Source organism: Mesoplodon densirostris, chromosome 5, assembly GCF_025265405.1.
Source record: "Mesoplodon densirostris isolate mMesDen1 chromosome 5, mMesDen1 primary haplotype, whole genome shotgun sequence".
Lineage (NCBI taxonomy): Eukaryota > Metazoa > Chordata > Mammalia > Artiodactyla > Ziphiidae > Mesoplodon > Mesoplodon densirostris.
In genome coordinates this window covers 93,343,419-93,370,694 of record NC_082665.1, presented here as the reverse complement: position 1 = coordinate 93,370,694, position 27,276 = coordinate 93,343,419, and the positions used below count along the sequence as shown (strand labels likewise).

The 27,276-nt window shown below is 38.1% G+C and overlaps 1 protein-coding gene across 1 annotated transcript in view; it reads right to left on the bottom strand.

Annotated features, from left to right (window-relative positions):
• The window catches only part of PRKCI (protein kinase C iota), an 82,596-nt gene that overhangs the window by 40,050 nt on the left and 15,270 nt on the right, over positions 1 to 27,276 (bottom strand). Inside the window, exons 3-4 of the mRNA XM_060099118.1 lie at positions 3,723 to 3,812; positions 1,756 to 1,806 (exon numbers count right to left, since the gene is read on the bottom strand). Of these exons, the coding sequence (XP_059955101.1) occupies positions 1,756 to 1,806; positions 3,723 to 3,812 (141 nt within the window). The remainder of the gene's footprint in view (positions 1 to 1,755; positions 1,807 to 3,722; positions 3,813 to 27,276) is intronic.

Genomic DNA, 27,276 nt, shown 5'->3' with positions numbered 1-27,276 from the left:
ATGGGACTCTGCAACCAAGATTTGCTATAATGGCAAGTTTTCCAAAACTCTGGCCTGGACAAAGGAGAGCTGCTTCTCCAACACCTCTGTGAAGGCAGCCCACACTGGCTGTAATCCATCTGCCACTGGAAACCCAATGAAATGCTCCTAGCTGAATCCAAACCTAAATTTTTCACTACTGCTTCAGAGGCCTACCTACGCCTTATATTTCCCCACCTTCCTATAAAGTACATAGCCCTCATTCAACACTATATACAAACACCCAGTTCTTTAATTTTTCCTTTTCACCAAGTTGCACGAAGAGTTACAGAATTAAAAGTTTAGAGCTATTTCACTTAATACAAAGCAAAACATTTACTACTATTCCTTCTAAAGTCATGGATATGTATAGAAACCAAAAATAAAAATGAGTTGCCTAATGTCTACAACCTATAAATTATACCATACATTAAATTCAAATTTGGTATATATATGGTAATATCAAATATATATACATATACACATATATATATATATATGAATATATACATATAAACATATTCAAATTCCATCAGACCAAATAGTTGCCTCTTTCAATTCATCTCATTAATGCTAACCACTAGCTTAGATATTCAAAAGAAAGTTTCATAACAATTCTTAAGGATGCATGCTAAAGTATTTAGAGGTAAAGTGTCATATCAGCTTACTCTCAAAGGGTACACACAAAAAAAATAAAAATAAAACAAGTGTTTGTTATGTAAATACACGTATGCATGTGTGTGTACAGATACAGAGATAAAGCAAACATAGAAAATGTTAATAATTGGTGAATCTTGGTAAAGATATATGGGTATCTTTGTTTTCAATGTTTCTGTGTTTTTTCAACTTCTCCATAGGTTTGAAATTTTCCAAAATTAAAAAACAGGAAATGGGGACATCTCTGGTGGCACAGTGGTTAAGAATCCGTCTGCCAATGCAGGGGACACGGGTTCGATCCCTGGTCCGGGAAGATCCCACATGCCCCGGAGCAACTAAGCCTGTGCACCACAACTACTGAGCCTGTGCTCTAGAGCCCGTGAGCCACAACTACTGAGTCCACGTGCCACAACTACTGAAGCCCATGCACCTAGAGCCCATGTTCTGCAACAAGAGAAGCCACCGCAATGAGAAGCCTATGCACCACAACGAAGAGTAGCCCCTGTTCGCTGCAACTAGAGAAAAGCCTGAGCGCAGCAACAAAGACCCAACGCAGCCAAAAATAAACTAATTAATTAAAAAAAAAAACAGGAAAGGACTTAAAATCAACTTAATTTTCCTTTCAAATGCACAACGGACATTTATGTCAGTAAGTTGTAATTAAAAACTGCCTCATTTGGGGACTTTCCTGGTGGCGCAGTGGTTAAGACTCTGCATTCCCGATGCAGGGGGCTCAGGTTCAATCCCTGGTCAGGGAACCAGATACCACATGCATGCTGCAACTAAGAGTTTGCAGGCCACAACTAAGTAGCTGGTGAGATGCAACTAAGGAGCCTGCCTGTCGCAACTAAGACCCAGCACAACCCAATAAAAAAATATGTTTTTTTTAATTAAAAAAAATAAAAACTGCCTCATTTCGATTTGGGAAAAGTAGACTTTAGACAGTTTACTAATATACTCTAAATTAGACTGAAGAATGGAAAAGAAATCAAATGAATTAAAAGTTCTATTTCTGATTTCTCTCGTGCCACTGTATCATAAATAACTCTATTCAAAGGTATGAAGTATACAAACACTCACTATCTTCTCCTGGACAAGGCATTCCAGGACGTTCTGGTACACAAGGGAATACTGAAAAACAACAAACTAAAATTAATACAGCATATTTAAAACACACAAATTACACATAATTTTAAATTCAAATATCACATAAATTGATCTAAATTTAAACCTGACCCTCTCTTGACACAAGATACTTAACATATGGTCAGTACTATTTTTGGAAGGGACCCATTTTACCAAGGCTATAATAAAAGAAATTCTTACAAAAGTGAACATCCATAAACAATGCATTAGAAGCTCAAATTACTCATTCCAATCCCTATTACATCACGAATTGATTTTTTTTTTGGTCATTAGAGAAATCATTAACTACTTCCTTAAATCCTCATTGTAGTGACAAATTTGCTAGGATGAAGAATTAAAATTACAAAGTGTATACAAATATAAACATAAGCCACTACAGTTTTTTAAAGATGTATACTAAACTTAGGAATAAATTAACATTAAAAACAGTACCCAGGGCCTCCCTGGTGGCGCAGTGGTTGAGAGTCCGCCTGCCGATGCAGGGGATACGGGTTCGTGCCCCGGTCTGGGAGGATCCCATATGCCGTGGAGCGGCTGGGCCCGTGAGCCATGGCCGCTGGGCCTGCGCATCCGGAGCCTGTGCTCCGCAACGGGAGAGGCCACAACAGTGAGAGGCCCGCATACCACAAAAAAAAAAAAAAAAAAAAAAAAAAAAAAAAACAGTACCCAAATCCAAAAATACAAGTTTTGTCTTAGGAGCTATAGATTTATAAAAATGCTAATTTAAAACATTTTTATAAAGAGATAGAATATAATGAAATCATACATTTATAAACATCTAGTCAACTCTTTGTAGTCTGTGATGTACAAAAAAGGACATGGTTTTGAGCACAGAGTATGGGAAACACAGTTCCTGGAATATTTTTAAAAGTTGAAATATAAGCTAAGTTCTGAAAACAGATCTCTGATATAGCATAAAAAGCAATAAAGCTTAAAACAAATAATTTCTTTAAACATTCTCTGTAGTTTTATTCTAGACAGAGATGACCAAAGGAAGACTTCTAACATTCTTCCAGGATCTCAACAAATTAGAGTATGAATCCCATGGGAGCCACTATGTCAAATTCTGAAGGGAGACAAAAATCAAACTATTTTTTTAAAAAAATCACACTGTAAAGGAAAATACAAAGGAATAATAACACGGTATTGAAATAAGTCATTATATTGAGGGGAGATTTATATTTGTTTCAAGTTGTAAAGAGTTCCCTAGGTCTAGTCTCCTAAGGCTCCCAAAAATGTTATGTGAAATACTGCCAATGTATTGCAATTATATTAAGCATATTAAGTGGATTCTACATGACCTAAAAAATTTGAGGGGTAGCATGGCAGAATGAAAAGAACACAGATTTGGAAAGAGAATACCTAGATTTACAACCCAGGTTTACAATGTACCAGTTACATGATGGCTGAGTTTAGGTCTCTCCTTCTATACAACTACCCACCTCTCAGGCTTGCTGACCTTTAACACACTAATGTCTATGATTACTACATAAATAGTTTCACAGTTAACCCTTAAACAAAAGAAAGGACATTTAAGATATCTTACCTTTGGAAACCATCATTTGCATACATTACAAAACTGCAAGGGGATGACTTAGGTTCTACTGGGCTCTCAATTCTTAAATTCTATGCTAAAACTTTGCTGTAAAACACTGAGATGATCACAGTTTAATACCCAAGAAGGTATACACAAATAAGAAATTTCCTAAGATTATAAGAAGCTGATCGATTTTGTCTTCTCTAGCATTTGAGATACTACTGAACAAGGACAATTACATAGAAATGAGGGATACAGATTAAGAAAATGACATCAGGACCATGTTTTTAAATGGTTAAAGATACAGGGTTATGTTTTTAAAGAAGTATAGTTCTAGAAGAGTAGGAAATGACTACTCATTTACCATGAATCAAGAGTTCAGAATCCTTGTTTAGCTCATAAAGCCTAAAGGCTTCTTCTAACTCCAACTGAGACGATACTGTACATGGGTCTCCTAAAAAATATAAAAAGGAAAAGTAAAGCTCACTTTTAAAATCCTCTACATATGACCAGTAAACAACTTCTACTACATAAAATCTTGAGGAAAAACACATTCATACTTACAGAGAAATATTTGACAAGGACTAAACTTGAGATATTTATTCAGACAATTCTATTCTCTGAAGTAGGTAACATAACTTCCACTCCTATTTCTACAAAATATTACATGAGGTTCACAGATACCAAACTTTAAATGTATAAAACCATTTAATTCTTGATGATGTTTACATTCAAAATATAGCTAACAGAATCTACCCTGACCACATTTTAGATTGTCAGTGCAAAAAAAGTTATAACAAAGTTATCCACTGACTATGTGTCTGGGTTTCTTTTTCTTTCTTTCTTTTTTTGATTGTCACTGCAACATGATTAACAGCCAGGGGTAAGTTTTCTGTTACCCGTTTCGTCAAAAGAGGAAGTGAAAATGGTTTCATCGCCACAATATGATCAGAGGCGGTCTCTATTTAATCATTTTGTCAAATTTTTCCTTCACCGGAGAGCCTGCTCAAGAGGCTCACAGAAAACAAGCATAGCTACTAAAGTACTCTGGACTAAAGAGCAGTCCTACTTGATTGCTTTTAAGTGTAAATGCCTAGTTTAGTAAACTTACACACAGAGAGGACAAGGAAGAAACACCTCCGTTAGTCAACCAGCCAGTGAACTGAGTCATCCCTGGAAATCAGTGAGATGGCACGCCCCCATGTATGGTGGCATTCCTCAATGAAAAAGTCATTTTGAACATAGTTGGGCCTCAGCTGGGTCCTCAACGCTGCCATTCTTTTGCTCATTCTTGTGGTTACTGGTTACACCAAGAGATGCCATCAACCCTGTCCAAACTTCAGTCGCTCTCAGCAGGGAACTCAGTCTACTACTTCAGAGAGAAAAGTGAGGTCATTTCCTTTCCTGTTGACTCAAAGAAATGAGTGCCTCCGTTCCTTTCTCCAACTTGGCCACTGAGTCCCTCCTTTCCTTTATCTTCTCTGGGCGTTATTCCACTAGTCCTCCCCAGTTCCATCTTCATTTTTTCTTTCTTTCCACTAGCTCTTCTCAGGCAAAGGCATGTTTGAGTCTCCCTCTCAAAAACCTCTCTCCTGCCCAGGGTGCCATTCATTCTGTAGCCACAAGTCTCAAGAGTAAACTACAGACTGAAACGAGGGGGTGAGCAAGAAGAAACAGAAGAAAAAAGGACAGGGACTTTGAATTTTGAATTCATACTTTTCTTTTGTATTTTTTAAATCATAGATTTATAATCTTTTAGACTTATTAGAAATAGCTTTTCTTCCTATCAAGAGTGAACCCACCCTGCTTTCTCCATGTTCCTATCTTCCAAGCATTTCTCAAAATTTTGCTATCAGGTTTTAGTCCAAACACTACTAAAACTGCTGTATCTAACGTCATGGAAGCAGCTGCTGAAATCAATGGCATGTTTTGTTTTTACTCTGGTTGACCTCGCTATACCATCGAACAAAGTTATCCACTTACAGAAATTTTGTGTCTGGGTTTCTAAACACCATTCTCCTGGTCTACCAACTCTTTTTTTTAAAGGTCTACCAACTCTTTTTTTTTTTCATTTAATTTATTTTTGGCTGCGTTGGGTCTTCAGTTCTGCGCAGGCTTTCTCTAGTTGCGGTGAGCGGGGGCTACTCTTCGTTGTGGTGTGTGGGCTTCTCCTTGCAGTGGCTTCTCTTGTTGCGGAGCACGGGCTCTAGGCACACAGGCTTCAGTAGTCGTGGAGCGCGGGCTCAGTAGTTATGGCATGGGGGCACTAGAGTGTAGGCTCAGTAGTTGTGGAGCACAGGCTTAGTTGCTCTGTGGCATGTGGGATCTCCTGGACCAGGGATCGAACTTGTGTCCCCTGCATTAGCAGGCGGAAGCTTATCCACTGTGCCGCCAGGGAAGTCCCCAACTCTTCTTTTAACTTTTTATTTTGGAAATTTTCAAACATATTACAAAATCCTGTTTCACCTGTGGACTCACTCACTTATCCTCCTCCACCATGTCATTCTGAGCAAATCCCTATAACACTAGATTAAAATTCCTTAATATAATCATAATACCATTATAAACCTATATAAACTAACAAAAATTCACTATAAAATATCCAAACATAACCATATACAAAAGAATAAAGTTGAACCTTTATCTTATATAATAAATAAAAATTAAATCAAAATGGATCAAAGACCTAAACACAAGAGCTAAAACTACAAAACTCTTGGGGGAAAACACAGGGAGAAAGCTTCACGACATTGGGTTTGGCAACAATTTCTTGGATGTGATACCAAAAGCACAAGAAAAAAAATAATACACTGGTCCACAACAAAATGTAAAACTTTTGTGTGTAAAAGGACACTATCAGCACAGTGAAAAGACAACCTATTGGAGGAAATATTTGCAAATGATACATCTGATAAGGGATTAACACTCAAAATATGTAAAGAACTCCTACAACTCTACAACGACAAAAATAAATAAATGAGCAAAGGATATTTCTCCAAAGAAGATATACAAATAGCCAATAAGCACATGAAAAGAGGTTCAACATCACTAATCATTAGGAAAATGCAAATCAATGAGATACCACTTCAAACCCATAAGGTTTTGTAAAACGCACACAAACACTCACAGACAATAACAAGTGTTGGCAAGGATATGGAGAAACTGGAACCCTTGTGCATTGGTGGTGGGAATGTACAATGATGCAGCAACCTCAAAAAATAAAACATATAATTACCATATTATCCAGCAATTCCACTTCTGGGTATACTTCCAAAGAACTAAAAGCAGAGACTCCAACAGATATTTGTACACCCATGTTCATAGCAGCACTATTCACAACAGCCAAAATGTAGAAGCAACCCAAGTGTCCAACAACAGATGAATGGATAAACAAAACATGGTATATACAGTTGGCCTTCCATATCTATAAGTTCTGAATCTGTGGATTCAATCAACCTCAGATCAAAAATATTTGAAAAAAAAATTCCAGAAAGTTCAAAAAAACTAAAACTAGAATTTGCCATGCACTGGCAACTATTTGCATAGCATTTATAATGTATTAGGTATTATAGGTACTCTATAGATGATTTAAAGGATATGGAAGAATGTACGTAGGTTACATGCAAATACTACACCATTTTATTTAAGGGATTTGAGCATAACCAGATTTTGGTATCCCTGGGAGGCTCTAGAACCAATCTCCTGTGGACACCAAGGGATGACTGTACACACAAAAGAAGTATTATTTAGTCTTAAAAAGGAAGTTGTATATAAACAGCTCATACAACTCAATATCAAAAAAACAAATAACCCAATCAAAAAATGGGCAGAAGGGACTTCCCTGGTGGCACAGTATTAAGAATCTGCCTGCCAATGCAGGGGACACAGGTTTGAGCCCTGGTCTGGGAAGATCCCACATGCTGCAGAGCAACTAAGCCTGTGAGCCACAACTACTGAGCCTGCTCTCTAGACCCCACGGACCACAACTACTGAGCCCATGTGCCACACCTACTGAAGCCCACACGCATAGAGCTCACACTCCACAACAAGAGAAGCCACCCCAATGAGAAGCCCGTGCACCACAAAGAGTAGGCTCCACTCGCTGCAACTAGAGAAAGCCCACATGCAGCAATGAAGACCCAACGCAGCCAAAAATAAATAAATAAATAAACTTATATATTAAAAAAAAGTGGGCAGAAGACCTAAACAGATGTTTCTCCAAAGAAGACATACTGTTGGCCAACAGGCAAATGAAAAGACACTCAGCATTGCTAACTATCAGGGAAGTGCAAATCAAAACTACAATGAGGTATCACCTCACACCAGTCAAAATGGCCATGATCAAAAAGTCTACAAACAATAAATGTTGGAAAGGGTGTGGAGAAAGGGGAGCCCTCCTACACTGTTGGTAGGAATGTAAATTGGTACAGCCACTATGGAAAACAGTATGGAGGTTCCTCAAAAAACTAAAAATAGAGTCATCATATGATCTAGCAATCCCACTCTTGGGCATATATCTAGAAAAGATGAAAATTCTAATTCAAAAAGATGTATGCACCCTAGTGCTCACTTCAGCACTATTCACAACACCCAAGATATGGAAGCAACCTATGTGTCCCTCGACAGAAGAATGGATAAAGAAGATGTGGTATACGTATATACAAAGGAATATTACTCAGCCATAAAAAAGAATGAAATAATGTCATTTGCAGCAACATAGATGGACGTAGAGGTTATCACACTAAGTGAAGTCAGACAGAGAAAGACAAATATATGATATCACTTATTTATCAAATCTAAAAAAATGATACAAATGAACTTATTTACAAAACAGAGATAGACTCACAGACATAGAAAATCTTACGGGGCTTTCCTGGTGGCGCAGTGGTTAAGAATCCACCTGCCAATGCAGGGGACACAGGTTCGACCCCTGGTCCGGGAGGATGCCACATGCCGCAGAGCAACCAAGCCCGTGCGCCACAACTACTGAAGCCCGCATGCCTGGAGCCCATGTTCTGCAACGAGAAGCCACCAAAATAAGAAGCCCCCACACGGCAATGATGAGCTGCCCCCGCTCACCGCCACTAAGGAAAGCGCGGGTGGCAATGAACACACAAGGAAGCCAAAAAAAAAAAAAAAAAAAAATCTTATGGTTACCAAAGGGGAAGGGGTGGGTGAGGGATACATTAGGAGTTTGGGATTAACAGATACACACTAGTATATATAAAATAGAAAAAAAAAAAAAGAGGAAGCAAATTTTGACACATGCTACAACATGAATGAACCTTGAAGACACTATGGTAACTGAAACAAGTCAGTTACTAAAGGACAAATATTGTATGATTCTACTTCAGTAAGGTACCTAGAATAGTAAAATTCACAGAAACAAGGTAGAATGGTGGTTGCCATTTGCTGGGGGAGAGAGGAGAATGAAGATTGATTGGGTAAAGAGTAACTTTATAGGGTAAAATTAATGGGTAAAGAGTCTCAGTTTGGGAAGATGAGAAAGTTCTGCAGATGGATGGTGGTGATGGTTGGACTGGCTCTATCACTATATTAACTAAGAAAAAGCCACAGAGTGGTGCTGTGCCAGTTCTAGGCTTCCACCTTATAAACATCTGGCATCTTTTGCTTTTTGTGCTTTTGGGAGCCCTAAGTCACCATGTAAGAAGTTCAGCTGCCTCTGAGAGTAGAAGCCCTGAGACTACACAGAGAAAGAGAACCTACTATGCTAGCATCCCAGGTGAGCCTCCACGTGACTCCAGACCCGGCTGCCATCCAATTGCTACTGCATGAGAGACCTCAAGTGAGACCAGCAGAGCCAATCAACTCACAGAAGTGTAAAAAGACTATAAAATAAAAGGGTGGGTTTCTTTAAAACCACTAGGCTTTGAGGTGATTTGTTACGTTACAAACACCTTCCTGCCATCTTTCAAGGTGAATCTTGAAATTCTGTGTATCTTACAAGACCCAGGACAAATGCGACCTCTTCTGAAACATTACCCCCTCTTCTGAGGGGGTAATGTTTCACATTTTTAAAAAAATGCTAGATATAATCTACTCATTTTTAATAACAGCTTTATTGAGATACAATTCACACAGCATTCAATTTACCCATTTGAAGTGTACAGTTCAGTGGTCGTTAGTGTATTCACAGAGCTGTGCAACTACTACCATAATCAATTTTAGAACACTTTCATAACCCCTCCTCAAAAAAAACCCTTCCAATTAGCAGTCACTCCCCATTTCCCCCCAACCTCTCCTTCCACTGTCAGACCTAGGCAACCACTGATTATTTTCAGCCTCTATAGATTTGCCTTATCTGGACATTTCATATAAATGGAATCACACAATATGTGGTCTTTTATGTCTAGATTTTTTTTGCTTAGAGTGTTTTCAAGGTTCATCTAAGTTGTAGCATGTATCAGTACTTCAGTCCTTATTTATTAGTGAATAATATAGTAAATATTCTTGAACTGAAATATTTGTGCTTGAATAATTTCTCATGATTATTTCCTAGAAATAGAAATGATTGGCTCAAAGTGTGCCCATTTAAAATTCTGACAATTATTTCAAAATTTGGAATGATAGTAACTCCAAAAAGGTTATGACATATACACTCAACCAACAGTGTGTTTTTCCTAACCCTTACAGGTAATGATTAAATTTTAACTATTTTCTAATCTGATAGATGAAAACTGATGTCTTATTTTAAAATCTTTGTTTCTTTAATTATTAGTGGTCCTTGAGCTTTTTTGTCATTTATGAATTAGCTATTTGCACCTTTTTCAGTAGATACTTCATCTATTTCTTTTTGACTTATATTAGAGATAAGCAATCCTTTGTAAATGTTGCAAATATTTTTTCTCAGTTGTTATTACTTCTATATCTGTGATTATGATGTTTTTCAATATAAAGAATTAGGAAAAGTCTTCCGTCTTTATATTTCCTTTTTCAGAATTTTCCCATTTATTCTTTTTTTAAATTTTATTTATTTATTTATTTATTTTTGGCTGCATTGGGTCTTCGTTGCTGTGCAGGCTTTCTCTAGTTGCGGCGAGCGGGGGCTACTCTTCGTTGTGGTGTGCGGGCTTCTCATTGCGGTGGCTTCTCTTGTTGCAGAGCACGGGCTCTAGGCGTGCAGGCTTCAGTAGTTGTGGTACGCAGGCTCAGTAGTTGTGGGTTGCAGGCTGTACAGCACAGGCTCAGTAGTTGTGGCAGATGGCTTAGTTGCTCTGCGACATGTGGGATCTTCCCGGACCAGGGATTGAACCCGAGTCCCCTGCATTGGTAGGCGGACTCTTTAACCACTGCACCACCAGGGAAATCCCCACATTTACTCTTGAGCATTTATTTTTCCAGATGAAATTGCCAGTTTTTAAAAAATCCTATTAAAATTTTTTTGGGGAACTGTGCTCTTTACAGATTGATCTATAGGGAGTTTACTTTTTATATGTTCCTTCTCCCTAACCCATTATTCAGGTTTTATTTATCGCACCCAATTGTTTTTTTTGTTTTTTTTAACATCTTTATTGGATTATAATTGCTTTACAACATTGTGTTAGTTTCTGTTGTACAACAAAGTGAATCAGCTATATGTACACTTATGGGTTTTTTTTTAAGTTTTCTTTATATGGTTTCTATGCATTTCTTTAAAGTTTCTTCCTAGATTCAAAAAAAATTTATGTTATTACATGGATGAAATCTTTTCTTCCAATATACTTTCTGACTGAGTATTACATTTATAAAGGAAAGCTATTTGTTCTCTCATATACTAACTTTATATTTGCCTTAGTGTTGTTGATATCTTAAGAGACTAGTTGAAAAATAGGTCAATATGATTCAACCAGATTGCATAGATATAGCATTTTTATTTATTTATTTATTTAGTATTTATTTGGTTGCACTGGGTCTTAGTTGCGGCAGGCAGGCTCCTTAGTTGTGGCTCCGGGGATCCTTAGTTGTGGCATATGGGCTCCTTAGTTGCAGCACACAAACTCTTAGTTGCGGCACGCGAACTCTTAGTTGAGGCATGCGTGTGGGATCTAGTTCTCTGACCAGGGATCGAACCCAGGCCCCCTGCATTGGGAACGTGGAGTCTCATCCACTGTGCCACCGGGAAGTCCCAGATATACCATTTTTAGATCAACACTCAAGTACACTGATAATAACAGGTGTTGGTGAGGATGCAGAGAAACTGGAATCCTCATACACTGCTAGTGGGAATGTAAAATGGTGTTGCTGCTTTGAAAAACAGTCTGGTAGTTCCTCAAAAAGTTGAACATTTGTTACCATATGACCCAGCAATTCCACCCCTAGATATATATCCAAGAGATATGAAAACGTATGTCCACACAAAAAGTTGTAATGAAATGTTCATAGAAACATTACTCATAATAGCCACAAAGCAGAAATAACCCAAATGTCTATCAATTGATGAATGGACAAATAAAATGTGGTATCCATACAACGGACTATTAACCATTAAAAAAGGATTAACTATTAATACTTTATATATCATGTCTAGATTAGGCAAATTTATAGAAACAAGAGCTAGATAAGTGGTTACCTAGGTCTGGGGACAGTGGGGGAAGGAGCTTGGGGGAAATAGAGAGTAACTGCTAATGAGCATGGGGTTTCTTTTTTGAGTGATGAAAATGTTGTAAAATTGATTGTGGTGACAGCTGCACAGTCTCTGCACAAATATACTAAAAACCACTGAATTGTACACTTTAAATGATAAATTATATCTCAATAAAGCTATTTAAAAATATTTAGTGCAGCATTTTTATAAAAGTGAGTTCGATAACAAAGTAATATTCCAGTCCAAAAGCAAAGTCTGTTTTAACTTGCCTCAAAGAAAAAAAGCAATTCTTTTATACAGACTCACTTTCTCAGTTATGCAAATTTCTCCCAATTTGCCACACACATGAAAGTGTAAGTCACATAATTACACTCTATTTTTTGACATAGGTTTTAAAGAATAACTTTCACTTCTATAGAAGTATATTTAAGTGCAGGCCAAAGTTTAAAAATAGAAAAGCAACATAAAAAAGAATAATGAAAATTTCACATTTCAATAAGTGTGCAAATTACTCTTCCAGTCAGAAAAATAAGCCAGCTTAAAAAAAAAGAAAAACAAGCCAGTTGACTAAATTAATTCCAAAGAATGAAACAGTCAAAGAATTCTAGGAACAGAATGAATCTGAAATATAATGAATGCTTCATTTCTAATTTTCCAGATGAGGGACCTGAGTCCATGCTGGCAAATATATTTAAGCTCACCTCAGATTGTTTTCTAAACAATGAGAAATATTATATCATTCCATCTCTCTCTCTCTCTCTCTCTCTCTGTCTGTCTGTCTCTCTCTCTCTCTCTCTCTATATATATATATATATCACACATGAATGATACCAATGAATGCCTTATAAGCATCTTCATTTTTAAAACATTTAAACACTAAATCCAATTTTCTCTAGACTCACTAGCTGCTTTCAATGTCCTAATGGCCTATTTCTACAAAAATTTCCAAAAAAACGTATAAGATTGAACCAAATTCAACACCCAGCAATTATGGCTTCCACAGTTCAAGTGGCTTCTGCAGTTAGGATGATTTTACTGCAGTAGTATGAATTAAAAAAAACCAAACCTTAACAACCTCACTTTCTGAGCAACTTCAGGTAAACCACTTCTTTAAGATGGCCCCTGATTTCCTTATTTGCAGAAAAAAGAAGAGATGAGACAAAAATTGAGTAAATGCTATCTGTAATGGACTGGGAGTATCTTAACAAAAAGGAACTTCAGGGACTTCCCTTGTGGTCCAGTGGTAAGACTCAGTACTCCCAATATAGGGGGTCCGGGTTCAATTCCTGGTCAGGGAACTAGATCCCGCATGCATGCCGCAACTAAGAAGCCCACATGCCACAACTAAGAGTCCACATGCTGCAACAAAGAAGTCCACATGCTGCAACTAAGAAGTCCACATGCCACAACTAAGAAGTCCGCATGGGACGTCCCTGGTGGTCCACTGGTAAAGAATCTGCCTTACAATGCAGGGGACGCGGGTTCAATCCCTGGTCAGGGAACTAAGATCCCACAAGCCGCAGGGCAACTAAGCCTGCGTGCCACAACTACTGAGCTTGCACGCCTCAGCTAGAGCCCGCGTGCCACAAACTACAGAGCCCATGCATCCTGGATCTCATGTGCCACAACTAGAGAGAGAAAACCTGCATGCCACAACTAGAGAAGCCCACACACCACAATGAAGAGCCTGTGCACTGCAAGGGAAGATCCCGCATGCCGCAACTAAGACCTGACGCAGCCAAAAATAAATAATAAATAAATCTTCAAGAAAAAAAAAGTCTGCATACCACAACTAAAGATCCCTCATGCCACAACTAAGACCCGGCACAGCCTAAATAAATAAATAAATAAATAAATAAATAAATAAATAAAACAGAAAAACAAAAAAGGAACTTCAGAAATAAACACAAAACAACACAAAGGAAACATTCAAAATACATATAAAATGAACAACTAAATTAAGAAAGGATCACTGAAAAGATTACAAGTCTCTATGAAAAATAAACACAATTCTGCATCAGGATGATAGGATTATGGATGCAGTTTTTGAAGTTTTATTTATAACTTTAAAAATTGACTTAATATTAAATTCTTAACTGACATATACAAGATATCAAAGGTCTAGAAAAGCCTTTAAGGAGTCGTGTGTTGGAGAATAATGTTGTATTCTCAACTCATATCCACCTAATTAGATGGTTACATGCTCCTGCAGCAAAGGAAAAAACATCCAGACATTACAAGCTGTATATCATCTAGATAAATATCATATAAAATAAATTACGTTCTTAAGAAATGTCTGAGTCAGGAGCATGTAACCATTAAAAAGGAGCATCAAAAACCTCCCAAAGATCCAGGGCTTCCCTGGTGGCACAGTGGTTAAGAGTCCGCCTGCCGATGCAGGGGACACGGGTTCGTGTCCCGGTCCGGGAAGATCCCACGTGCCGCGGAGCGGCTGGGCCTGTGAGCCATGGCCGCTGAGCCTGCACGTCTGGAGCCTGTGCTCCACAACGGGAGAGGCCACAACAGTGAGAGGCCCGCGTACTGCAAAAAAAAAAATAAATAAATAAAAAATCTCCCAAAGAGGTGTCCTGCAGTATTTTACATACAGCTTCTCTCCCAGGCTCCAGATCCCATCACAATTTTCTCCTATGTTAAAACAAGGGCTATATTACCTACATTGCAAAGATAATGGCAAAACTAAAGATCATATTATTTAAAGTGACTCATAGTATGCTTGGTTCATTATAGGTGTGGCTTTTAATATTGCACTTTGATTAAAAGCCATGAGTGGAATTAACCAGTGTTAAAAGTATTGTAATAACCATATTTTAAAAAATCAAATTTTCTCTTTTGCTAGATATTGTCTTTATGCCAGGCCAGCCTCTGCTTGCTGTTGGTTGAAACCTAAGTTAGGTCAAATACCTGCCTTCAGTATGTACCTAGAGATTGATGCTTTTGAAAAACCACAAGGAAGTGTGAAAGTAAAGTTAATCACTGACATTGCATATACTCAAATCTGTTTTGTTTTTATTGGACTGAATGTCTTTGGTTCAGGTATTACCTTTTCAGGCCAACTGCTTAATGCCTGATAAAGCGGGACACATAACTCAGAAGCAGAACATTCCATGTAGAGTCATCATGAAACAAAAATGAGACAGAAAGCTATGTTTCAAAGCCCACTCAATTACTAAAGTCCAAATTCATATCCTAAAAAAGGCATACACCCAGAGTGAGATCTGCTCAGTTCAACGAATTTAAAGGTAATGAAATCTGTATATTAACCAGCAGGTCTGCTCTTTTTTCAATGCATTTACATTTTCTTTTCACCTATAAAAACAAAGAAATTAGAGCATTTGGTAAATATACAAGATCCAATTATTTATGAGATAACTTCACAAGGTGATGAACATGACACACATATATAACACTAGTTATATTAGGTACTTTAGCATATGGCTGAATTCAGTGCCCCACATTTGGAAGAATCAACACAGCCTGAAACCAAAGTTGGCAACGTTTAATATTTGCCTGATATAGCACCTTCCTGATAGATGATAGATAGATGATAGCTCTTCCTGATCTTTGAGCCAGCCACAGATTTATAGATTCACTCTCTGCTCCCACCAAGACCTTCTTACTGCCACCCTGCCTCTGAATACTGGGTTCAAGACACTGTATGCCACTTCTGAAAGTCACAGCCTTACCTAAAGGGTTGCATTGCTTAAAATGCAGATTTGCAAAAATTTTCCAAGAATAATATGGTATTTAGGTGGTCATCCTTTCAATATTAGGCCCCATAACAGATAGTAATAGATTTCTGGCTTCTTGCTTCCTTTTTCTGGGAGGTGGAAATCAGTGGTTGCAGAAGCATGTGCTATCCTATTAAGCTGCTCATCCTCAACTTCCACTTTTGGAGAAGATAAACTAACAGGAACTGGATTTAACCCTCCTCCTAAAACAACAGAAAAACTAGACAAAATAAATGAAAAAAAAATGGTTCAAGATATTGGAAATCAAGCAATGAAGGATCAACTGTTTCCAAGTAACTTAAATGGTTATTTAAGTTACTATTTTTGAGCATCCCAGAACAAAGCTCAAAAATATCTATACAAATACAAATATATTCAACAACCAATAAGGCAAAAGTCATAATGTCCAGAATCCAATAAACTATAGGCAGGCGCGTGAAGAAGCAGGAAAATATGACCCATAACAGGAGAAAGATCAATCAATTGAAATTGACCCCAGACTGACACCAGTATAAGAACTTGTAAACATGGACATTAAAAGAGTTATAATTATATCCAATATGTGCAGAAGCTATGGGTATTGAGCATGTTAAGTAAACATGGAATATATTTTAAAAGACCCAGATTTAATGTCTAGAAATAATGCTACAATTTCTGAAGTGAAAAATGCTCTAGAGGGAATTCATGGCAGATTAGACATTGCAGGAGAAAAGATTAGTGAACTTGAAAACATAGCTATAAAACTATACAAAATGAAATGCAGAGGAAAAGACTGAAAAAGGAAAAAAAATAAAAGAACAGAGAGCTAGTGAGCTTTATGACAAGTTTGAGAAGCCTAATATACATGTAACTGGAATCCCTGAAAGAGGAATCTGGTGACAGAAAACAATATTTGAAGAGATAATGGCCAAAATTTTTCCAAATTTGATGAAAACTATAGACCCATGGATCCAAGTAGACCAACAAATCTCAAGACAAAAAACATGAAGAAAACTGAACTAAGGTCCATCATTATCAAATTGCTTTATCCAGTGATAAAGAGAAAAATCTTAAAAGCAACCAAAGAGACACATTACACATGAGAAACAAAGGTAAAGATGACAGCAGATTCTGCATCAGAAACAATGCAGTACAAAACAGTGTGCTGAATGAAAAAGAATTATCAACCTATAATTATTTACCTAGAAAAATTATCTTTCAAAAACAAAGATGACCTCAGGAATTCCCTGGCAGTCCAGTGGTTAGGACTCCACGCTCTCACTGCCCTGGGCCTGATTTTAATCCCTGGTTGGGGAAGTAAGATCCCACAAGCCGTGCAGTGTGGCCAAAAAAAACCAAAACAAAAAACAAAAACCAAACCAAAAAAAAAAAAAAAAAGCAAAAAACAAAGGTGACCTAGAGGCAAATTCATAGACAATTCATAGAGACAGAAAGGCAAATTCATAGAGAGAGAAAGTGTAAGTGAGGTTACCAGGAGCTGGAAGAGTGGGAATGGAGCTGGAGGAGCTGGAGGAGGGGAGTTATTGTTTGATGGGTATAGAGATTTTGTTTGAGATGATAAAAAGTTCTGGAAATGGGTAGTGAGGATGGTTACATGACATTCTGAATGTGCTTAAATGTCACTGAATTGTACACTTTAAAAAGGTTAGGGCTTCCCGGTGGCGCAGTGGTTGAGAGTCCGCCTGCCGATGCAGGGGACACGGGTTTGTGCCCTGGTCCGGGAGGATCCCACATGCCGCGGAGCGGCTGGGCCCGTGAGCCATGGCCGCTAAGCCTGCGTGTCTGGAGCCTGTGCTCTGCAACGGGAGAGGCCACAACAGTGAGAGGTCTGTGTACGGCAAAAAAAAAAAAAAAAAAAAGGTTAAAATGGGGACTTCCCTGGTGGCGCACTGGATAAGATTCTGTGCTCCCAATGCAAGGGGCCTGGGTTCGATCCCTTGTTGTGGAACTAGATCCTGCATGCATGCCACAACTAAGAGTTCGCATGCTGCAACTAAGAAGCCCACGTGCCACAACTAAGGAGCCCGCAAGCCATAACTAAGGAGTCCATGAGCCACAACTATGGAGCCTGCCTGCCGCAACTAAGACCACACACAGCAAATAAATAAATAAATATTTATTTTAAAAAAAGGTTAAAATGGTAAAATTTTGTGTTATGTATGGTTTACAACAATTTTTAAAAGAATTTTAAAAAAGGAATATACTAGTACTCCATCTACATGAATAAACCTCAAGATACAAGGCCCAGTAAAAAGAAAAAAAAAAGGGAAGTCTCAAAATATGTGCTGAATAATGCCACTGATAAAAATTTAAAAGCACATAAAGGGAATTCCCTAGCGGTCCAGTGGTTAGGACTCAGTGCTTTCACTGCAGTGGGCCCGGGGTTCAATCCCTGGTCAGGGAACTAAAATCCCTCAACCCACATAGCATGGCCAAAAAACTAAAATAAAATAAATAAAAGCACATAAAAACACTATACTTTGTCATGTTTACATATAAAAAGTGACAGATTAGTGGTTGCTTAGGGGTGGAGGGATAGGAGTGCGAAGACAGTTTACACTATAAACTTATTCTATGGTAGTAGTTGGCTCTTTCAGAGGGAAGGAAGACAATGCAATTGGAGATGGGGTTGCCAACAAGAAGGACAGAACTTCGCAGAGACCAGAGCATGTTTGACAGCATGTCTGAGAGCCCTGGTGCCCTGCTGGACTCCTATGGTCTCTCTTGCTTCACCTCTCAACACATCCCCACCTCACCACTGCAAGGGGTTTCTCCCAGGTGGGCCCCAGTCTGATCCTTTTGCCTTTCAGGCATCACCACAGCCTGGTATATAAATGGTAGCAGCCAGAATTTACTAGGCAGAATGTCTGGGGCATGGAGCTGGGGCAGAGGCCAGAGCTAGGAGAAGTGCTTGGGGACTTCTTAAAGTTAGCGATCTTCGGGCTTCCCTGGTGGCGCAGTGGTTGAGGGTCCGCCTGCCGATGCAGGCGACATGGGTTCATGCCCCGGTCTGGGAAGATCCCACATGCTGCGGAGTGGCTGGGCCCGTGAGCCATGGCCATTGAGCCTGTGCGTCCGGAGCCTGTGCTCCGCAACAGGAGAGGCCACAACAGTGAGAGGCCCACATACGGCAAAAAAAAAAGATAAAAGAAAAAAAAAAAGTTAGCGATCTTCTCGCAGGGTCCTCTACCCCCTGGGAGTACAGGAAGACTTTCCAGGGACTACCAGGCATAGACAGTTTTTTAAAGGTATCCATTTCCTCAACTTCCATATAAACTCCTTTCTAAAAACCATCTGCCTGAGAACATGCCTAGAGTGCAGTACCCCATCTCATCTCCTCAAATTTTTCTTTTCCTGTTTCACTTAAAAAAAAAAGCATATATACCTACCATACGATCCAGCCATTCCATCTCTAAGTATTTACCCAAGAGAAAAGGAAATATATATTCATACAAAGACTTGTATGTGATTGCCATAGCACCTTTATTTATAATAGCCCCAAACTAGAAACACACTCAATGTCCATCAACAGATGAACAGATAAACAAATTGTGGTATATCCACATGATGGAATACCACTCAGCAAAAAAAAAAAAAAAAAAAAGAACTACTGATACACACAAAACATGTATCAATAATTACGCTGAGTGAAAGAAGCCAGACCAAAAATGCAAACTAATCTATAGGGACAGAAAGCAGATGAGTAGTTGCCTGGAATAGAGGAGCAGGAGTGAGGAACTGCAAAGCAGCCGGAAACATTAAGGGGTAATAGATATGTTCTCTACCTTGCTTGTGGTGATGGTTTCCTGGGTGTCAAACTTCATCAAACAGTATACTTACAATATGTACAGTTTATTGTATGTTAATTATACCTCAATAAAGCTATTTTTAGAGGAGAAGTAAAGATACAGAAAAGCTAAAAGAATTCATTACCAGCAAACCTCCACTACAGAAATGTTAAAGGAAGTTCTCCAAGCAGAAGGAAAATACCAGTTACAAAACAAGATCTGCTCAGAGGTACTCGGATTTTCTTTCTTATTGATGTTGATTTTCATTTTTGAATTTTCAGGTTTGGAGCCACGATACTGCTATCTAAATAACTGAAGTTACACTGAATATACATTCAGTCAAAAAGTTTTCACTCACTGTTTTTCTGACACGATTACCGTTATCAGTGCATAGTGCTGGGGATTAAAAAAAAGTATGAAGAATGATTTACTATTTTAGTTCTTAACATACCAGCTAAAATTACACCAGACTGAAGATGTTTGGAAAACATCACATCAGAGAAATATGTTTCTTGCCATCCTAAGTATGGTTTTGTTGCATCTTGGCACTCTATTTTTCCCCCCATGATCAAATCAGATTTATAATGCAAGTTAGGAAGTTAAATTTAAACTGGGTATTCAGACCCTGAATAAATTAGAATTTATAGAATTAGAAATTTAGAAAATACTCAATATTAGATGTAATATTTTTAAAGTACATCCTTAAGGAAAAGCAGTCACACTTATATAGGGAACTAAAAACTCACATTTATCATGCCCTGCCCCACACTCTCACTGCATATGAGAACCAGGATATGATTGTTACAAAATACTATTCATTCTAAAATGTTTAGTTAGATTAAGCAAACCAGTTTTTTCACATGCACATCAAAACAAATCAGTAAAACTAGTTTTGAACACAAAGAAGAATGATTGTCATAAATCTGTGTAAAGAAATGAAGTATGATCTTTATTTGCTCTGATATAAAATCCCACAATTAAATGTTTAGCTCCTAGAACAATGTTTCTCATAAACCAGAGAAATCAAATTATAGTCCTGTCTTCCACTGATCCTAGAGAAAATTTCTTCTCCATATAAGCATGCCCCAATGCCTACACGGCTAAAAATAAAGATGAAAAATTACAACTGAAAAATAATTGCAAGGAGCTCAAAAATAATTACTACTGGCTCTGTAAGCCTAAAATTAAGAAAAGACTGGTATCAGAATTCACCAGTGTAAAAAGGATCACATGGGAATCAACAGACCTTAATGAAAAGTTTAACCTTTACATGAATGAGGCAAAGGCTACAGTTTTATAGTTTCCCCAGAAAATCAGGACACTTAATAGCTATTTAGAGAGAAAGAAAAATATGAGTTACACTATAAAAGGATAAGCCTGTTTCATCAGAGAATTAATTTAATTTACTATGTGAATCTGTTAATTAAAATACACTATTAGGTTAAGAAAAAACAGAATAAACTGCAACTCCTAATGCTTAAATCTCCAATAACTGACATAAAAGTAACTGTGGAAAGGCTTGCTACCACCCTTTGTAAAATTCACAAATATTTTTTGAGCATGCTACTATTGAGTACTGCTCTAGGCACTGGAACTCCATGGAAAAGACAGGATCTCTGCTGTCCTGGAGCTTACATTCTACCATACAAATAAGATACAAAGTGAATAGGGGTTAAGAGGCTTCTTGGAGGACATGACATTTGAATTAAGACCTAAATGACAAGAAAGAGACAGCCAGGAGACAGTCTGGGAACAGAACTCTCCAGGCAAAGACAATACAAAGTATAAATGTACTTTAAAAATTTTAAATGGACTGTCTCTAAACCAATTTCTTTTAATAAAACACATTATCTAAGGAATTCCACAGTGGTCCAGTAGTTAGGACTCCACACTTTCACTGCTGAGGGCCCGGGTTCAATCCCTGGTCAGGGGACTAAGATCCCACAAGCTGCGCAGTGTGGCCAAAATAAATAAATTAAATAAATAAACTTCTAAAAAAAAGAAGCATTATCTAGTGATTCCTATGTGTACTACAGTTTGAAAACCACTGAATGAAAAAACCCTAAGTGGAAAATAAATGACATGAAATGATCACGACAGGATTAACATAAAAATAACACTGGCTCGGGTAAGAACCAGTTTATTGATGCTAACTATATTCTTTCTTCCTTCTCTTTTTTTTTCTGGCCTCGCTGTGTGGCTTGCAGGATTCCAGTTCCCCTACCAGGGACTGCAACTGGGCCACCGCAGTGAAAGTACCGAGTCCTAATCACTAGACCACCGGGGAACTCCCTATGCTAACTATATTCTATGCACTGTGCTAAATCATATAGTCTCATTTTCAGGCTGAAAACATGCTGTGAAATATCCACACCATTTATAATTAACAATATTTAAACAAACTTTTAGATAGAGAAGGTCAAAAAGTAGATGAATAGATGAGAAAACTCAGCTTACTCCTAAATAGTACAAAATTTAAAATACAAATCTAGCTAGCTAGATTTTCAAAAAATCTGAGGCTGGTGAAGGCAGGAGTGAAGGGATGCTCTCATTCAATGTAGTTGTGCCATAAATTGTTTTAACTTTCTTAGAGAGCAAACTGTCACTATCTACCAAAACCTACAATGTGCATATTCTGCACATTTGCTACAGAGAGAGTCCCACACAACAGCACAAAATTACATATAAAAATGTTCACTATATACTACTTATAATAGCCAAAAACTGGAAACAGTCCAAATGTCTGTCAATAAAAGATTAAATAAATCATGAAATATCTACAATATGGAATATTATGCAGTGTTTAAAAAAAGGTAATGATGCAAATTGATGCACACTGAAATGAAAAAACAGCCAATACATAATATAAAAGGAAAGTACTGCTTAATGGTTCATACACATTTTTTGTGTGTGTGAAATAAAGTGTGCTTATAAGTGATGTATAGATACAAGAAATATTTGTATATGCATAGAATATATCTAGAAGGATATATACTAAGCTGTGGTTTCCTCCCTTAGGACTAGGATTGGTGAGGGAAGAGAGAAGATAAAGGGCAAACAGAAGACTTCTTTTTAAATTTCATGATCATCTCTTTTTTTTTCCCAAACAGTAAACAGGGATTACTTTAGAGAAACTTTTAAAAAATGGCCTTAAAAAGTGAAAATGGGTTTCAGTTTACCCATAGCTTGAAGCTGGAATAATATCTTTTCAGGGCTCTTCATATCATGGAACATAGAAATGGCCAGCCCCAAATATTGAGCTAAATATTAAAATGACATTCCTTAAAATGAAATTCCATTGGTACTACAATTAATAGAAAACCATTATACAAAACTGGTATATTTAGGCATCTTTCAACTACACTTCAATGACATTCCATCATGTAAAATAAAGTCTAATGTGGTCTTCAAAGCCTTCTGGGATCTAGTCCTATGCTTCTCAAACTTTAATACTCATGCAACTCACCTGTAGATCCTGTTAAAATGTAGATTCTGATTCAGTAGTCTGTGATGGGGCCAGAGAGCCCCCTTTTCTATTAAGTACCACAGACTACACTTTGAGTAGCAAGGATCTAGCCCAAGTTCCTTACCACTCCCCATCCTTAACTTTTTTTTTTTAGCGGTACGCGGGCCTCTCACTGTTGTGGCCTCTCCCGTTGCGGAGCACAGGCTCCGGACGCGCAGGCTCAGCGGCCATGGCTCACGGGCCTAGCCACTCCTCGGCATGTGGGATCTTCCTGGACCGGGGCATGAACCCGTGTCCCCTGCATCGGCAGGCGGACTCTCAACCACTGCGCCACCAAGGAAGCCCCCCATCCTTAACTTTTAAAATTAATTAATTAAAAAAAATAGAAACTAGTTTTATCTTAAGAACCTGTCCCTCAAAAGTCATTTTTAAAAAAAGTGAATTAACATCAAATCGCAATTTTTGACAAGCCCTTTTGGGGCAGCAATAATATCCCTTATGAATAATCAGCATCTTATCCGAATAGTAATTGATTAATATTTTAATTATATTTTGGGAAAAGTTGTCTCTTAAAAAGCAGCATGAGCGTAACTAGGCTCCCACAGCTTCTGGTTAACAGGTTAAATACAAAAACCCTATACCACCTCCAAAGTTTCCACCACAACCCACAAAGCTGCCAGATCCACTTCCACAACCTCTTTGAGATCTGCAGATTGCATTTCTTGTTTAAAAAGGGCCTTTTTCACTTCACAATTATGCCCGTTAATAGGGTGGTATTTCTTTTTTTTTTTTTTTTTTTTTTTTTTTGCATTACACAGGCCTCTCACTGTTGTGGCCTCTCCCGTTGCGGAGCACAGGCTCCGGACGCGCAGGCTCAGCGGCCATGGCTCACGGGCCCAGCCGCTCCGCGGCATGTGGGATCCTCCCAGACCGGGGCACGAACCCGCGTCCCCTGCATCGGCAGGCGGACTCTCAACCACTGCGCCACCAGGGAGGCCCAATAGGGTAGTATTTCTGAACAATAATTTTATCAACTGTATCATGATCATCAAAAGCTACAAAAGCAAATCCGCTTTTCTCCACTCTGCCTGTCTTCCATGGTTGAAAGACCAACTTCTATGGTTTCAATCCTGCCATACTTTTCAAAGTAGTCTTTCATATTCTTCTGTATCTTCTTTAATACCACCAACAAAAAGTTTCTTCACTTTCAGAAGGGCAGCAGGCTTTACAGAATCCTCTCTAGAAACAGCTCTCTTTGGTTCCACCAAACACCCATCAACCTTGGTGGTCCTGCACTCACTGGTGCATCCATCTCTTCAACACTAGAGTAAGTCACAAAACTAGAGGTCCTGGGACGTTTTGTTTGGTGGTCTCTCATCACTGCACAATCTGTAAGTGTGCCCCATTTCTCAAAATGTTCTCTAAACTTCCAATAAACAGTTTTCTCAACAGTGTTGGTTCCTTTGGATCATGGCCCCTCTCCTGGTGGCAGCAGGCTGGGAGTGACCTGGTGGTGGTTTTACCTCCATTTTGAGACCAGACTCACCTCTTCCAACTCCAGTTCAATATGGGACCGCCAGAAGGAGGCCTCCTCATACTTTCAATTTAGTGAATTACTGCTCTTCCCCACACACCATGTTCTTCATACCTCTGTGCCTTTTTATATATTATTCTTTCTTTCTGGTTCTCCCCTCACCTACTCCACTTCAAAAACTTTTACTCTGTTATACGTTTAGTTCAAACTTTGCAAATATTTCAGGCATATGTGGATGCTCTTTCTTTTGTATTCTGAGGCCCCTATGCATTTAGGTTCAACTGTCACATTTGTTTTTCACATGTCCATCTCCCTGTGGAGTTCGAGGATAGAAAGTATCTATCCTCAACACACACATATTCAATAAATGTTTTCTGAATCAAGTTTTTGCCACCACCTTTGAAATAACGGTTGTCACAATCATTTTTCCACTTTTTCTAAAACATTTTCTTTAAAGAATATTTTCTGTAAAGTACTGTCAAATTATTGAAAGTAATCTCTTAAAATATAAGGCAACATATATTCAAAATTAAACTAAAATGTAACACTATTTAATGAGATGTTTACCTTATTGCTGGAAAAAAAGCCACATTAATTTCACTATATTTAAGGGTAAAAAGGGCAAAACAAAGTTGTACTCTTTGATACTCAAATACTTGAAAGGAAATACTTGAAGGAAAATAAGAATGGCATCAAATTTCTAATATACCTTTCCCTCCTTAAGTTAATTAGGACTTTTATTACGTTTTAAAAACAGGGCTTCCCTGGTGGCACAGTGGTAGAGAATCTGCCTGCCAATGCAGTGGGCACAGGTTCGAGCCCTAGTCTGGGAAGATCCCACATGCCATGGAACAACCGAGCCCACGTGCCACAACTACTGAAGCCCGCATGCCTAGAGCCTGTGCTCCGCAACGAGAGAAGCCACTGCAATGAGAAGCCTGCACACCACAACAAAGGGTAGCCCCCGCTCACCACAACTAGAGAAAGCCCGCATGCAGCAACGAAGACCCAACGCAGCCAAAAATTAATTAATTAATTAATTTTTAAAGAAGACAAAATGGTTCCTTAAATCAAAAGCTTTTGACAAAATTCAACACCCATTTATGATAAAAGCCCTCCAGAAAGTGGGCAAAGAGTGAACCTACCTCAAAATAATAAAGGCCATATATGACAAACCCACATCATTCACAATAGTGAAAAACTGAAAGCGTTTCCTCTAAGATCAGGAATAAGACAAGGATATCCACTCTTGCCACTATTATTCAACATAGTTTTGGAAGTCCTAGACACGGCAATCAGAGAAGAAAAAGAAATAAAAGGAATCCAAACTGGAAAAGAAGTAAAACTGTCACTGCTTGCAGATGACATGATACTATACATAGATAATCCTAAAGATGCCACCAGAAAACTACTAGAGCTAATCAATGAATTTGGTAATGTTGCATGATATAAAATTAATGCACAGAAATCTCTTGCATTCCTATACACTAACAATGAAAGATCAGAAAGAGAAATTAAGGAAACAATCCCATTCACCATTGCAACAAAAAGAATAAAATACCTAGGAATAAACCTACCTAAGGAGGTAAAAGACTTGTACTCAGAAACCTATAAGACACTGATGAAAGAAATCAAAGATGGCACAAACAGATGGAGAGATATACCATGTTCTTGGATTGGAAGAATCAACATTGTGAAAATGACTATACTACCCAAAGCAATCTACAGATTCAATGCAATCCCTAGTGGCATTTTTTACAGAACTAGAACAAAAAATCTTAAAATTTGTATGGAGACACAAAAGACCTTGAATACCCAATGTAATCTTGACAGAAAAAAACAGAGCTGGAGGAATCAGACTCCCTGACTTCAGGCTATACTACAAAGGTACAGTAATCAAGACAATATGGTACTAGCACAAAAACAGAAATATAGATCAATGGAACAGGATAGAAAACCCAGAAATAAACCCACGCACTTATGGTCAACTAATCTACGACAAGGAAGGCAAGGATATGCAATGGAGAAAAGACAGCCTCTTCAGTAAGAGGTGTTGGGAACACTGGGCAGCTACATGTAAAAGAATGAAATTAGAACACTCCCTAACAGCATACACTAAAATGAACTCAAATAGATTATTAAAGACCTAAATGTAAGACCGGACACTATAAAACTCTTAGAGGAAAACATAGGAAGGACACTCTTTGACATAAATCACAGCAAGATCTTTTTTGACCCACCTCCTAGAGTAATGGAAATAAAAACAAAAATAAACAAATGGGACCTAGTGAAACTTAAAAGCTTTGCAAAGCAAAGGAAACTATAAACAAGACGAAAAGACAATCCTCAGAATGGGAGAAAATATTTGCAAATGAATCAATGGACAACGGATTAATCTCCAAAATATATATACAGCTCATGCAGCTCAATATCAAAAAAACAAACAACCCAATCCAAAAATGGGCAGAAGACCTAAATAGACATTTCTCCAAATAAGACATACAGGTGGCCAAGAGGCCCATGAAAAGCTGCTCAACATCACTAATTATTAGAGAAATGCAAATCAAAGCTACAATGAGGTATCACCTCACACCAGTTAGAATGGGCATCATCAGAAAATCTACAAACAACAAATGCTGGAGAGGATGTGGAGAAAAGGAAATCCTCTTGCCCTGTTTGTGGGAATGTAAATTGATACAGCCACTATGGAGAACAGTGTGGAGGGTCCTTAAAAAACTAAAAATAGAATTACCATATGACCCAGCAATCCCACTACTAGGCATATACCCTGAGAAAA